We start from the raw sequence: 15,896 nt of genomic DNA, 5'->3' as shown, positions 1-15,896 counted from the left end.
ATGCCACCTTCTTAAATAAATTGAAGTAACTTTTCCTTCCAAAAAGTAGTGCCTTAAAATAGACACTGATACTTTGTTCATATCTTGAAAATGTTGATAAATAGTACCTTAACTGTCCTACCTTAACTCTGAATTTCAATTACCTTTATAACCTGAGGGAGTTAGATGAGTTCTAGATCTCTTCCTGCACTACAATTCTGTGCATTGAAAGAAATGTGTCATTTACAAAACAACTGCAGGGGCAGCTAGGTGGCGCAGTGGATAGAGCACTGGCCCTGGAGTCAGGAGGACCTGAGTTCAAATCCGACCTCAGACACTTAACACTTACTAGCTGTGTGACCCTAGGCAAGTCACTTAACCCCAATTGCCTCACCAAAACAAAACAAAAAAAACAACAACAAACTGCGAAAGGACTACTTAATCCCTGTGATATTAAATATTATGAATTGTCATTCCTACTTCATGTGATTTTACATTAGAGTTGTATTAGGGGTAAGACAGGTCAGCTTTCTGGAGTAGAGAAGCACCATTGTCAAATTGAAACTGTGACTGATTTTAGGCTTTAGTTCTAAGTAGGTCCTTATGCCTTGATTATAAGGAAATGTTACCTAAGCTTGGTTTCCTGGGGTGAAATACAAAATCAAGTCTACAAGGACGATGTAAAATAAAATTCAAAGAAAATTTGATTTGTTAATGGCCATTCCTAACAAAGTTACCTACTCTCATGGCCAGTTGTGGGTACAAGTGTTCGTGGCTCTGATAATAAATTGACTTTGTACTCTGACAGTAAGGCTAGCTAAGTACAGAGCTTCTCCAGCAATGGATTTACCATTAGATGGTGATAGGTAGGTAGGTAGATAGATTTATTATGTATAATTACATCATATGTGTTATATTAGCTATAGCAACCCATGAAAAAATGATAGAAAATTATTCTCACTCCTTTGTGACTCTTTTACCTCTATAATAATGGTAGCCAGATGTTGGAAAAGAGGGCTGAAGCCACTAAGAGTTGCACAGTTTTTCTACTGTCTGTAAACATTTATTTCTGAAGTACTCCAAATGTGAACTCCCTCTCCAAAAACCAGCTGATTGACATATTAGAGAAACTGAATCATAGCAGCATTGGCATTCATACTAGAAATTGAGCCAGGAAGCATGGATATTGCAGAAAATGGAAGGATGACTTACTAGGAAAGGGGTGCTTGCCTAGACTGAATTCTTTTTATACATTGAATAAAATTTGGTCCTCTCCCAGTTGGCTAGGGTCCCACCCAACCAAGAAGCATGTACCATGAGAGCTAGGAAGCAAATCTCAGCCATGCCCTTCAGAGGTTAACTGACCTTTTTCAGCAGTTGGATTTAAGCAAAAATAAAAGGAAAAGGGTGGATCACAAATTAATAATTAGCTATTAATATAATGGTATAATATTAATTTCTTTCATGGGGGAGTCATTGGAATGTGACAATAATTTTTTAAAAAAGAAAACATCAATACAATATTTTTTTTTAAGTTAACACAAACAGAACTTAGAAATCACCTCAGCTAGCAAAATACTTATTTTTCATGCAGAGACATGGTACCTAAAAGCAATATCAGTTTAAATAAGAACTCATTCAGAAATTGGAAGATGAGCAATGTTGCCTCACAAAACAGGGAAGAGCATTGAAAGGAACACCTTGGCTCTGACACTGCCTGTGTGACCTTGGAAAAGTTACTTCTATTTTCTCTGCCTCACTTTCTTTATCTGTAAAATGAATGGGTTATATCTCTAAGGTGCCTTCTAGCTCTGAATCTATGATCCTATGAAAAATGAGTCTGTAGAAAACTTGGGTCTCAATATCCAGCTAACCTAAATCATCCCAAGGGCATTTATTGATGAAATTTAGAAAAAGGACAGCAGGCCAAAAAAGGGAACATCATTCTGTATTTTTCTAACTAGCTGTTTTTATTGGTCATATTGCACAAATGAAGGCTAACAAGGATAGTACTGCAGCTAGCAAAACATCAAAACAATATGAACAAATGTTTATTGAGTACCTACTATGTGCCAGTCACTATTTGTATAAAATGAAGAAGCAGTCCCTACTTTCAAGAAGCTTACATTCAGGGGCAGCTAGGTGGTGCAGTGGATAAAGCACTGGCCCTGGATTCAGGAGGACCTGAGTTCAAATCCGACCTCAGACACTTGGCACTTCCTAGCTGTGAGACCCTGGGCAAGTCACTTAACCGTCATTGTCCCGCCAAAAAAAAAAAAGAAGCTTACATTCTAATGGAGGATGCAACATGTACATATTAGCATATACGGAATAAAGATAAAGAGAATAAATATAACTTGGGAAGAGTCCAGGATGTAGGCATGAATAAACTACAAGGTGTTGGCTAGATCATGTGAAGAATTTTTGGAAGGATCTGAACAAGAATCCCAAAGGATCAGAAAGCATGGATTGATTGTGATCTGTACATTTGAATGACTGTCTCCTCAGTGAGATTGAGCATTTATTGAAGTATAATGCCAGTATTTAGAGTTATTATTCTTTCATATTAATGGCTTTCATTTATGTAGTGCCTGAGGTTTGTAAAGTGCTTTTTTCCTAACAACATTTTGATTTAGGTTGAGCACCACCACCCTCCAAAACAAAGGGAAAAGAAAGGGGAGAAGAGTTTTGGGTATAATTTCATAAATTCAGTTTTAGAAAGGAAGAAAAACATTTATTAAGCACTTATATGTGCCAGGCAATGTACTAAGTGCTTTATAATTCACTCATTTGATCTTCACAACAACCCTGTGAAGTAGGCACTATTATCATCCCCTTTCTACAGATGAGGAAACTAAGACAAAGGTAACTTTGCCCAGTATCTAACCAGCTATTAATTGTCTGAGGATGGATTTTAACTCTTCCTGATTTGGTCTCAGCTTTCTGTCTACTGTGCATATAGCTGAAATCTTGAGTTTGAGAAGTCTGCAGAATTCCCAGGTGGAGGTGTGTAGCTGGCAACTAGAAATTCTGCACTTTGTGAGAAAGTCTGAAGATAAGAGATTTACAGTGTTGTGAACATTAACTGGGAAGTAAAATAAGTGTGTTGGCTTGGTCAATAGACTATAATTTCTTGTATTTCTAAACTCCATATGCAACAATATGCTTACTGTAATCATGTGTTTTACACAATTTGGATTTGGTTTCACTAGATTTGACACATTCCTTAATTCTTTGTCACAAAACCACACTTATCACTTTAGATAGAACATTTCTAGATCTCAGCATATCAATATATTTTTATCAGAGTTCTTCATTTTCTTCATGGGGTCAAGATTTCTGAATCCTCAGAAATTTTTAAAAAATCCCCAAACATTTTTAGGTGGATGTTGTACATTTTGATGACGGCTCAACTAAACTAATTCTGAAACTGTTTTGGTGTAGCCTTGAATGAAAAGTAAGTCATATAAGGAAAAATTTCCTTTTTTCCAATCTTTAGTATTCTATTCTTGCTCATGACAAGCATTTTTTTCTTAATAGCAAATTAGAAGCTGGGTTTTATGTTTGGGTTTTTAACTGGTCTTCTCACTGTTGTTTCAACTTAAGGAAGCTTGTGCTCCACTCTAGAAGAATCATTAACAGTCCCTTCAGCTGTCAGGGCCTTTTTGGTTTGGGTTAATTAGATTATTTTTTCAGTGATCATTTCTCAGCTCTTGGCTTTATTTTTCATTTTAAACTCTGCTTTCATCTGTGCTTGAATGATCCTTGAAATTCTTGACTTCTCACCAACAGCCCCTAAAAACAGTCATTGAAGTAGTCATGACTTTTGGATTCTATTTTAAAATACTTATTGTCATAGAAGGCAATACCATTCTCCCAGTTCTTACGACTCACATCATAGGAGTCACCCTGGTCTCAACTCTCATGTCCAAACAAACTGTTACCAAGGCCTGTTGATTTCATGTTTGTAACGTCTTTCAAATATGTCCCCTTCTCTCCTCTGCCACCACTCTGGTGCAGGTCCTCATCATCTCATGCCCATTGTAATAGCCTGCAGATGGAGCTGCCTGCCTCATGTCTCTTCCCGCTCCAGTATGTCCTCTATTTGGTCATCCAAGTGATTTTCCTAAAGTGTATGTCTGATCATGTCAGCTCCCATACACAATAAACTCTAGTGACTCCCTGATTACCTCCAGGATCAAATAACAAAATCCTCTGATTGGCATTCAAAGCCCTGTATAACCTGGCCCCTCTTCCCTTTCCAGTCTTCTTAAACCTTAATCTCCTGTACATATTCTTTGATCCAGTGACACTGGATTTCTGGCTCTTTCACAAAAAAAGACCCTCCATCTACTAGCTCTGGAAATTTTCTTTTTTTGTTTGTTTTCTGTTTTTGTTTTTGTGGGGCACTGAGGGTTAAGTGACTTGCACAGGGTCACACAGCTAGTAAATGTCAAAGTGTCTGAGTCCGTATTTGAACTCAGGTCCCCCTGAATCCAGGGCTGGTGCTTTATCCACTGTGGAAATTTTCTTTGGCTGTCCTCCATGTCTGGGATGCTCTCTCTCCATTCCAACTCTTAATTCCAGTGCCTTCTCTTTGTTATTTCTTATATATCCTGTATAAACCTTGTTCATATATATTTATTTGAATGCTGTCTCCCCAATTAGATTGTAAACTTCTCGAGGGCCAAGACTCCTTTGCTTTTTTTAAAAAAATTTTTTTCATATCCCCAGCTCTTAATACAGTGCCTGGCACATAGTAGGTACTTAAGAAATGTTTATTGATTGATGTGTAGCCATTCTTTAAAACACAAAAGAGAGCAACAAAATGTATTTGACATGAAATCTGGCACTTGTGTTAGAAAACAAATTAACCAATAGTGGTGAAAACAACTTAACCCCAGTTTTATTGATTGATCCTAGTCATTCTGGTATTTGTATATGCAGGAATAAATGACCATTGCTGTCACAAAATAGATATAAGGACTGGATCCATGATTTCATTCATTTAGCGAACTCCTGGGTGAGGAATTTTTTGGTCATATCCTTTAACTACTTTTGTGGACTAGAGTTTGGTTTTCAGCATTTACATTCATTTCCTATGTATCTTGCATATCAGACTGTCATCAAAGACTATTGATACAAAGGTTTTTGTTTTTGTTTTTATCACCTATCAACCACTTCTCTTCTTAGTCTAGTGCAATATATTAGTCTTAAAAAATTGCCCAGAGCACTTAGAGAAATTAAGTGACCAGCCCAGGGTCAGACGTCCCATATTTGTCAGAGGTAGAATGTCTTGGTGTCAAGGCCAGTGCTATCCAGTATGCCACACTAGCTATCTTGTTATAAAATGAAGCTGTATCAGTCATTGCTTGTACCGAGCAATTCAGAAACATTTTAGATTTGGGAGGGTTAAAATAGTTGATGCAGTGGAATTGGAAGAGGTTCCTCTGGATATAGGCTCTTTATTAAAAAATTCCTTCTTATACCTCACTCTCCCTGACGTGGTTAAAAATGTGAGAGGCCTTGGGGCAGCTAGGTGGTGCAGTGGATAGAGCACTGGCCCTGGAGTCAGGAGTACCTGGGTTCAAATCCGGTCGCAGACACAACACTTACTAGCTGTGTGACCCTGGGCAAGTCACTTAACCCCAATTGCCTCACTTAAAAAAAAAAAGTGAGAGGCCTTTATGGATGGGAAAGTAGTCATTAGCTACATCCAGATTTCAGCAAGTCATAAAGTTCATTGAGGAACATTTAATACATATATGAAGACCTGTATTTCTTCCAAACACTAAAACTAAAACCATCTTGGCCCTCTGCTCAGCTTAAAATTTGACTAGCCTGCTAAAACTTGTAATTTTCCATCACAATCAGAAATTGGCATTGCTCAAGTTCAATCCAAAATAAGAAATTAATTTAAAATAGCTGTAGAGATCAAAAATAATTTTCAGTTCCTTCTCTAATTGGAAATTTAACCATAATACTTGGTGATAAATATTAGTGGAACATAAACTTTTTCTTTCATTCTTTTTTTCTTTTTCTTTTTTGTGGGGCAGTGAGGGTTAAGTGACTTGCCCAGGGTCACACAGCTAGTAAGTGTCAACTGTCTGAGGCTGGATTTGAACTCAGGTTCTCCTGAATCCAGGGCCAGTGCTTTATCCACTGCGCCACCTAGCTGCTCACGGAACATAAACTTTTTAACATTCATATGATATAATAAAGTGGACATTTGTATAATACTTTATAGTTTAGAAAATACGTTAACATAAATCTAATAACAAACCTAGAATTAACCTGTTTATTTTCTATATGGATACATTCATCAATAGCATCAAATTAAATGGCCTAAGTCTACCCTTAAGAGTATTAAAAAAAAATTTAAGGTCTGTGTTAATGTTGAAGCCACAAAAAGGTAATGGAAAGATCCGATAGAACGGGTTAATCACTGTGTCTTAACTGCCACGGGTCTCGGTTCGTTAGGATCTGTATTGACATAATTCCATACCAGACTTAAGCACAAGGATAGACATAAAAATGGGCTACCATAAACTAAAGGGGAAAAAAAGAATGGATTTGATGATAGCTACTGACTTCCCAAAATACTAGCAGGTATTTCTGTGATCAGTCTAACTCGCTATTACAGCACATTTGCCAAACTTATTTGTGTTCTTATGCTTATGAAATTTCCTTCCCCATTGTTTTATTCTTTATAAAAAAACAACAAACCCTCCATGTGCACAGTATTATCATCCTTACCTGTGCAGTCAAAAGATGGCCAAACTGAGGAAAATAGAAGACTTGGTTTATTAAAAATGTTTCTGCCTATGCTGTCAACTACGTTTTTGCATAATAAATCAGTTCCCCAAATACTAGATTGGAAAACACAAGTAATTACTAATAAATAAATGGATTATCATCTACCTATATTATCATAAAATCATAAATTCTTAGAACCAGATGGGGCCTTAGAGGTCCTTCTCATACATATGGGGAAACTAAAGCCAGCAACTTGTCCCAGCTCATGCAGTTGGTTAGTGGTAGAAGTGGAACTGGAGGACAGCTTTATTATTTCCTGCATTGTGCTCTTTTCCACTCCCCTAAATTCTTTAGTTGATGTAAATAGCATTAGCTACTAGAAAAGATTCAAGAATGTATTTAGTTCAGGAAAGCCAAATCAGATTACCTTCAGAAGACTTTCAGCCGATTTTAGAACTAAAGCAAAATATAGAATTTTGATTGCTTTATACTGTAGAAAATCAGCACGGTATCCAGGTATATTGCATTTAGAGCCATTATCTAAGTATAGATGGAAACAATCTTCTGTCATAAAGGGTTTGTTTTTCCTCTTCATCAGGATTTGCAGCATTTTTTGTAGATAGTAATTATGACTCATTGGATTTTTTTTCTAATTTATTTTAAGAACAAAAGTCCATTATTAATTTTATTTTTATTTTAAGAGAAAAAGTCACTTTCGGAGACTTGTTTTTTCTTTCTTTATGATGAAGTTGGATTTTAAGAAGATACTACAAATACATAGTCTTGGGGCAGTTAGGTGGCGTAGTGGATAGAGCACCAGCCCTGGAGTCAGGAGTACCTGAGTTCAAATCCGGCCTCAGACACTTAACACTTACTAACTGTGTGACCCTGGGCAAGTCGCTTAACCGCAATTGCCTCACTTAAAAAAAAAAAAACAAATACATAGTCTCATAAGTTATTGGTTCTTTTTGGGGTGGGTGGGGTCAGATTTTTTTCAAAAAGAAAACAGACTAATATGATGTTGCTTATGGAAAAGCCTATCTTTGGGACCATATCTCATTCCAAGATTCCTTTTTGAATAATCGATAAGTTTGAATCACATTCTTTTTATTTCTTTATCTAGATACTTTAAATCTTACTATAAAGATTGGAGAATTTACCCCTTTTAAAGTATGCATCTAGATCCATATCTGGCATATTAATGAAGTTTTCTTTAAGTTTTAATACCATGACCCATTTTTTCTCTCCTGTTTATTTTCTTTCCCCACTAGTGCCTCGAGTTGTGGCAGTCTCTCCACAGATGCGTCTTGTTGAAGACAATCCCTCTTCTCTTTCCCTTGTGGAGATATACAAGCAGCGTTGTGCCAAGAAGGGCATTGAACATGACAACCCTATTTCTCGCTACTATGACAGACTGGCGACAGTGCAAGCTCGGGGTACTCAAGCCAGCCATCAGGTACTGAAGCAGTGATTAGTCATATTCACACTTGCCTCTTGAGGGCTCCACATACGACTTCTGTGTTTTCTGTGCCATATTCATTGTGCTGATTGCCCATTTGTTCTTTCCTCCATTAAAAATAACTGCTTTAAACAAGTGTGACATTCATTAAGGGTGAGCCCTAAGATCTCAGGTAAGTTTATTAGATTCTGAATTGTAACCTAAGACTGCTGACATGGGTGAGGCTGCTTGTGAACTGTAATTACACTAACATAAGTAAACTCGAAACCTGAAAGAACTGCATTTGCTTTTAGAAACTTAGCATCCTGAGAGTTGTGCAGTTTGTTAGTTCACTTTTCCCTTCACATCCAGTACAGGTTTGTCTTTATAAATGAAACCGTCCAAGATGCCCCTTCCTTTACTGCATGCACTTAGGTGGCTCTTCATAAAGATTCCCTGCCCCTCAAATCTAAGAAGCAGTATTTCCTATCCAGTGCTCTATGCCCCTTTCTGCTTTCTTCCCTCTCTCTCTCTCTCTCTCTCTCTCTCTCTCTCTCTCAACCCCATTACTCCCACCTCTAATAGTTTGGGGTATTGGCGTCTTGTGATCTTTGGAGAGCTTGTGTTGATTTCTCTCCTGTATCAGTGGGTTGTTCTCTTTAATTACTGTGGTCCTAAGTTGTTAACAGGAAACTGTCAACGTCTCTGAAATAGTCAGTAAATGATACTTGCCAAGGCATTCTCTGTACAGAAAACCTTGTACCCAGAGGATTGGAGAACTAGAAAGAGATTATCTGGTTCGGCTTTCTTCAGTCTTGTGAAGAATGTTTAAGCTGTTGAGAATGGATGGTTGTATTTTCTTTTCTTGCTGATATCCCAGAAGAGGCGTTCCACATTCCTCTTTGGAAATTAATTCATGAGTTTTATCACTTGCTGTTTCTGACAGTGACTACTTCATCATGGAAATGACAGAGAAGACTTTGATCTTTGAAAGCTTATTTTCAAAATGCCCATCCACCCATTTCATCTGATCTGTGGCCATGTGTTCATATACCCCGAGCAAAGGATTGTGTGCTTGGCACTTTTCATGATTAATCTAGTCTTTTATAAAGTAGAAACTAGGTATTTTATGCATAAATAAATATTTATAGTTGAGCACCGCACATTTTGTCAACCTATTTAAATGGTAAACTGTTAGAGTATAAGACATGCTTTGTTACTGTTTTCATTGGCTAAGGATTGAAGGGGAGGGAGGGAACAACTAAGGTGGAGTTTAATGTTCCATATCTTGCTAGTTTTTACCAGGGTGTTGTGGCTATTTACTTATTCTCCAAAGCATTTGAGAGGTCAGTAGGTGTTAAGGGTATTTTGTTGTTTTCAGTGTGTTGTCTCTTTAATTGTGGTGGTCCTAGATTACTAGTTGTAAGCTGTGTCAAAGTCTTTGAAATAGGAAGTGATACTTCCTCTATTCCTGCTTCCTTCCTACTTTATAGATAATAAGCAAAAAATGATTGTTCCAGGGTCACAGAGTGAGACATGTGGCATGATTCATGATTGCCAGATGTCTACATTCAAATGGTCCTGCAGTAGATACTATAGACTAAACTAGATAACTCTTTTTGGTGCCAAGCATTTAGGAGCTGAAATTGATCTAGTAGAAAATTATCTGAGTTGGCAAATTTATTCATCAGAATAATTCCATCAGAATAATTCCATAGAAACTACATTTGATCAGTAATAGTATATAGCCATGGATTTATAAAGAATTGCCAGGGCAGGTAGGTGGCACAGTGGATAGAGCACCGGCCTTGGATTCAGAAGGACCTAAGTTTAAATCCGGCCTCAGACACTTAACACTTACTAGCTATGTGACCATGGGCAAGTCACTTAACCCCAATTGCCTCACCAAAAAAACAAAAACAAAAAAGAATTGCCAGTTCTCTGAATTGTGTGTTTCAGATCAACCAAAAATAGCAATCTATATTTGATATGTTCTATCAGCATCTTAAAAGTACTTTATTCCAATTGAATAAAAGCAGCATGAGTTTTTGTCTTCTGAATTTGTGGTAGATCTGAGATTTTTCTAGTATAAAACATCCCATGAAGTGTTATGTAACATCTGTTTCTGGTTTGTGAAGAAAGAGATCCTTCAAGTTACGAAATTTTTTGTCTTTAATAATCTTTTAATTGAAGTAGTGTCATTGCTATGCAGCTTTTCCTATAAAGAGAAATTCTGACTGTTCTTATTTCCACTTAATTTTGTTGGTATATTCTACAGTAGTTAAGTACCATAGTGGCTTTCAGATGTTTCCTCAGATACCTGGGAAAAAATATATCACACATCCTGCAATTAATGTTTTCACCAAAGCCCTTCAACTTTTCTGATGTTTATAGAGAAAGAAACTGACTATTTCTATGTATGTCAGTGTTCAGTTTGATAACTTGGAATTTATACCCATTTGTTCGTAGAAATCACTGGCACTTGTCTTAGTAAATGGAGAATTACAATATGAGGGTTTGCCTTTTGAAGATGTAAGATATAGTAGTCACTTAGTGAATCAGGTAAAGAATGAGAATGGAGCCTGCTGGAAGATCCCTGAGGCCAGAAAGGCCATTAACGACTTCCATCTTGCCATTTTGTGATCTCCAGGCACCTATTGTGTTGCTGTGTCTCTGGTACTTCCTACTTCTAGACAGTGCATCCTCCGGGAGATAAAAGGATCTTGAAAAATAAAAACATAGTTTCTGAAAACTCTTATGTAACTCTTTTAGAAGAGGATTCCCAATTAAGTTGAAGAAGAAAAAATTCTATTAACTCATAAATTTTCGATTGTTATTTGTAATTTGATCTAAAATAGCATGGATTTATTTTCATTTCCTTTCATTTAGGTCCTTCGTGATATTCTCAAGGAAGTTCAAAGCAATATGGTACCTCGAAGCATGCTAAGAGAGTGGGCTTTGCATACGTTCCCCAATGCCACTGATTACTGGACCTTCCGAAAGATGTTCACAATCCAGCTAGCGCTAATTGGTTTTGCAGAATTTGTATTTCATTTGAATAGACTCAATCCAGAGATGCTACAGATTGCACAGGTACTTAGATGCAAATGAAACTTATATACTTAATGAATGATTATTTTTAAAAAACAAACCTTTCTAAAATGATCTCATTTTGAAATTTAGGACACTGGCAAACTTAATGTTGCCTATTTTCGATTTGACATTAACGATGCTACTGGAGATCTGGATGCTAATCGTCCTGTTCCATTCCGCCTCACACCTAACATTTCAGAATTCTTGACCACAATTGGGGTCTCTGGCCCATTAACTGCTTCCATGATTGCTGTTGCCCGGTGTTTTGCACAACCAAACTTTAAGGTAAATAACATTATGATATTAATTACTAAGTGATCTTGTTAAAGTGGTGCTGCATAATGAAAACATCTGAAATGTATGTCTTGTGCCTGGAATCTAGCATTTCAATAACACAAAATACAGGATTTTTCAGTCTCTTTTAAAGTTAGCTTTTGTTGTTCAGTGGAAAGAGAAAGTTTAAGAATTTACTTGATCCAAGAATGTTAAGACATTCAACTAGGTGATTTTTCAAAAGCCTAAAATTAAAAGTTGATTAATGACAGTAAATATTCAGAAAAGGCAAAGGAGGAATCATATAGAGGGAGGAGCCTTGGAAAGAAAGGACATTTATTTCTCTGAGACAGAAGGAGAGAATGGATAAAAGTAGAAGAATGTTGAAGTGGAGAGGCCACATACAGAAGAGTTCTCATTAGAGGTTTCCATCAATATCATCTACAGAGAGTGAGAAAGTTAGGGGGGAAAATTAGCATGGAGATGAATCAGAGGGTAGAGGCTTGAGGAGACTGAATGGTACATTGGAAAGAGCCAAAGACAGAGTCAGAGAACTGAGGCTCAACTCCTGCCTCTGACACTTCGTATCTGAGTAAGCCCCTTAACCTCCGTGGACCTCAGTTTCCTCATCTGTAAAAGGAAGGCTTTGGATTAGATGGTCTCTGAGGTCCCTTCCCACTCTAAATCTGTGATCCTTTGAGATGGTTTGTAACAGCCTCTGTAGGAAGTATGATGAAAGGAGGCTTGGTATAGCCAATTGAAAGGATTGCCAGGCAGCTTGCAGTGGGGAAGTATTCTGGAACTAGCAGAAATGACAGTAAGGACCAAAGGTTGTCAGTTTTTACATGGGTGTAGCGTGAAAGATCAAGGTGGCGAGTGATTCTAAAGTGTTTTTAAGGCCATAATTTAAACAGCTGATATGTATAAATAGGAAAGCAGGTAAAGCTCAAAGCAGGTAAAGCTCAAAGCAGCCCCAGGAAAAAACTTGAGAGACTAGTGGGTCCACCAAGGGTGAAAAATGGAAGAGAATGTAGGGAAATGTACTCAAAGTAGAATGGATTTAAAGGGCTAATAGAAGAATAGGCAGGAGTAAAATAAGCATAGGGTAAGATTGGGGCTAATCTGAAAGTGGGAAGAATGTTAAGTTCTTTTACATTGGAAAATGTTCATTAAATTAAATGCCAGTTGATGAGCAGGCTTAAAGATTAACATGCAGCATTTTCTCTAGCCATAGTAGACGTAGAAACTTCTGTGTTTTCATTTATTCTCTGGGATAGTCTTCAAAATACCATTTAACTCAAATTTTTCTTTAAAAGTTGTTCAGATTCTGCACATTTATAGGGAAAAAGGAAATTACAACTTAGAGAAATGCCCTGTATTAGTTTAAATGGATCCTGTTCATTTTGCTGGGATGACTATAGGTAGTTTCCCATTGAGTAGTGGGTGAAGTTTGAAATAATAAACTTCAGTCACTCCAAGCTAGTGTAAGTCATTGTACATGATACATGTCTACTGTTAATAAATGTATTTGCTTTGTAGCAAATATTAATTTCCATTCTGAAATATTTTTGACACAAAATGTGGAAATGCTAGTCAAGAAGCATTTACTAGGTGCTTACTGGGTGCCCAGTGGTAGGCATTACAAAGAAAGACCAAAGTAGTCTCTGTTCCCAGGGAGCTTACATTCTAATTTAAGAGGCAGTGTGCAGATAATTAGGTACATACAAGACATGTAGAGAGTAGATTGACTCTGTATACACAAGATGGGAAAGTGGAAGGGAGTCTCCAAGGGAAGCACTAGCAGCTGGAAGACTGAGAACAACCCCCTGAAGAAAGTGGTACTTCAGTTGAGTCTTGATGGAAGTCAGAAAAACAAGGGCAAAGGTCGGGGGGCGGGGGGGGGGCAGCATTTGAGAGGTTTATTTAATCTTGTGCACACATAGTCCCGCAAGTGTAATGAGATACCTCTCTGCATTGCTGACATAGGAAAGCATTAATATACAAAATTACAGAGCTATGTAAACGTGTGGCAGTGTACCTATTTGTGTTGGTGCTTTAGCTTCATAGCTCAGTTGAAAATGCTACAGTTCACTATTGTGGAGGCTTGTTTCTGTGGTGCTCAGAAGAAGTTCACAAAACACTTTTCTTCAAAAATTACCTGTGAGATAATTAGTTCAAGTCTCTATATTCCCATTTTATGGCTTAGGAAAGTTTGGCTTGGAAAGGCTAACTGACAGAAGTAGTAAGTAGGCAGCAGCAGGATCAGGTTTTCTAATTCCCAATCAGTGTTCTCTCTCCTCTTCCACACTATGGGGGAAAGCTCTGAAGAGGTTTCAAATAACTGGATCTGGAAGAGGAAATTGCTTATTTCCAGCAAGGATTATTAAGGCTATCAGTTAGTCATAAGTTCTAAATTCTTGTGCCACCCAGTGTTTCAATACTGAGAGAACACCTGGTTGTGATGAAGTTAGAAAGTTACTGTCTTTTACTGGTTCTTTCAATTTGTGGGAGGAAGAGGGGGTGAGGCTGGCTCTCTCGTTCTTTTTCCTCAGGATGCTGGTAGAGAGTGGAGCTAGAAATGTGCTCTTCCTTTAATAGATAAATGAATCGAGGCCTTTCTCTTTCTCTTTACCAAATTCTTATTCTCCTCAATAAATGCTTAAACGTCTAAACTCTTGCTAAAGCTTATAATTTATTGGCGACCACTCATTAGATATTTTAGACAGACTAGCTAGAATTTTAGCCCCTTACAAGTTAAAACATAATGAGCCAGTTTTCTCTTTCTTTACCATAGGTTGATGGCATTCTGAAAACAGTGCTTCGGGATGAAATTATTGCTTGGCACAAGAAAACACAAGAGGATACCTCCTCTCCACTCTCAGCAGCTGGGCAGCCTGAGAACATGGACAGCCAGCAGCTGGTTTCACTGGTTCAAAAAGCTGTGACTGCTATCATGACTCGACTCCATAACCTCGCTCAGTTTGAAGGAGGAGAGAGCAAAGTCAACACCCTTGTAGCAGCTGCAAATAGTCTAGATAACCTGTGCCGCATGGATCCTGCCTGGCATCCCTGGCTGTAATTGGAAATGTCAGCAGCTATTCTGCTGCTTGCACTATGAGCCATGCATTATGTTAGGAGGAAAAATGTGAAGAGGTCTTTTTAGACTCTGGCTTCCCCGTCACTAACTTTTTAATTTCTTTCCCTGGTTAGTTTCAAATCATGTTTACAGAAGTCCTGTGGTTTACTGGATTTCGATTCATTTCCTAAAATAGTCATGTACAAAAGAAGTGATTGATTATGCAGAGATAGATGGCTTTTAAAACTTTCTCTGAGTTGGGATGGGAAAGGGAGGGCCAACAAGTTATACTTAGGTGAAATTTAGTTTTAGAGATTTTGCTCTCAATAATGGCTAGACAATTAGGAATGGCAGATCTTAAATCTACTGTAAACATTTTAATACCTTTTAAGAAACCAGAATTCTCCACATCTGGATTTCCCTTGTGAAATTGTTTTCTTTCCTTTGTAGGAATGTACAGTTTGGACTGTTAATTCAGTACTGTCAGATAGTAATCCTTTCAGAACCACCCTCACCACCTTACACGAACTATATTGGTTTGTACAGATGTTTGTAACAAGTGTATAGAAAACCCTCTTTTGTTAAGGAAGCAGAAAATTATGAACAAAGTGTGCTGGCTTTTCTCTGAGCACAACTTTATATGTACAGTGAACGCATAACCAGTTTTGGAAATCTAGCTTAGTGTTTGACATTATGTATAAACAGGGCTTTATGATAATATAGGGAAGATGCCATCCCTTTGGACATTATGTATTTGAATGTAACTGATAGAAAGCAGGATGATAAGAATTTGAAAATGAACTTCCCGATTGTTTGGGGTGAATTTTAAGATACTTCTAGACTTCTCTTGTCATAATTGCTTCTAAGAAAGCAATTTTTCTTTTTAACTTAAAAACAAGATTTACGTTTACTTGAGTTTTTATGTTGTGTTAGCATTTTTATAAACCTGAAGTGTTGAGAATGTTCTATCTAAATTTGTACAGAGTGATTTTTTTTCAGAATAAATATTTTGTAAAATGATGTGTGGAATCTAGTAAATGTTTAAATCTGTTGTTTTCATAAAGTCAGGCAGCAGTCAGTCACTAAGCATTTATTAAGTAACTGCTGTATGCCAGGCAGGCACTGTGCTTTGTGATGGTGATACAAAAAAAAGCAGTAAAAGACAGTTCCTGCCCTCAAGGAGCTCATATTCTAATGGGGGCAACAACAAGAAAACACATGTACAAATGATATATACAGAATAAATAGGAAATAAATGGAAGAGGGAAGCCACTAGAATTA

The 15,896-nt window shown here is 37.3% G+C and overlaps 1 protein-coding gene across 9 annotated transcripts in view; it reads left to right on the top strand.

Moving 5' to 3' along the window:
* The window catches only part of LOC122735893 (transformation/transcription domain associated protein), a 152,901-nt gene extending 137,266 nt beyond the window's left edge, over window positions 1-15,635 (top strand). For all 9 annotated transcript variants that reach the window (XM_043977760.1, XM_043977777.1, XM_043977768.1 and 6 more), the window contains 4 exons: window positions 8,007-8,191; window positions 11,063-11,266; window positions 11,357-11,551; window positions 14,334-15,635. In XM_043977760.1, the coding sequence (XP_043833695.1) occupies window positions 8,007-8,191; window positions 11,063-11,266; window positions 11,357-11,551; window positions 14,334-14,618 (869 nt within the window). In that variant the 3' untranslated portion in view covers window positions 14,619-15,635. The remainder of the gene's footprint in view (window positions 1-8,006; window positions 8,192-11,062; window positions 11,267-11,356; window positions 11,552-14,333) is intronic.
* Window positions 15,636-15,896: the final 261 nt, after the last annotated feature.

This window comes from Dromiciops gliroides, chromosome 1 (genome assembly GCF_019393635.1).
Source record: "Dromiciops gliroides isolate mDroGli1 chromosome 1, mDroGli1.pri, whole genome shotgun sequence".
Classification (NCBI taxonomy): domain Eukaryota; kingdom Metazoa; phylum Chordata; class Mammalia; order Microbiotheria; family Microbiotheriidae; genus Dromiciops; species Dromiciops gliroides.
Note: the sequence above shows the minus strand (reverse complement) of the source record. Positions and strands in the feature narration are given on the sequence as shown.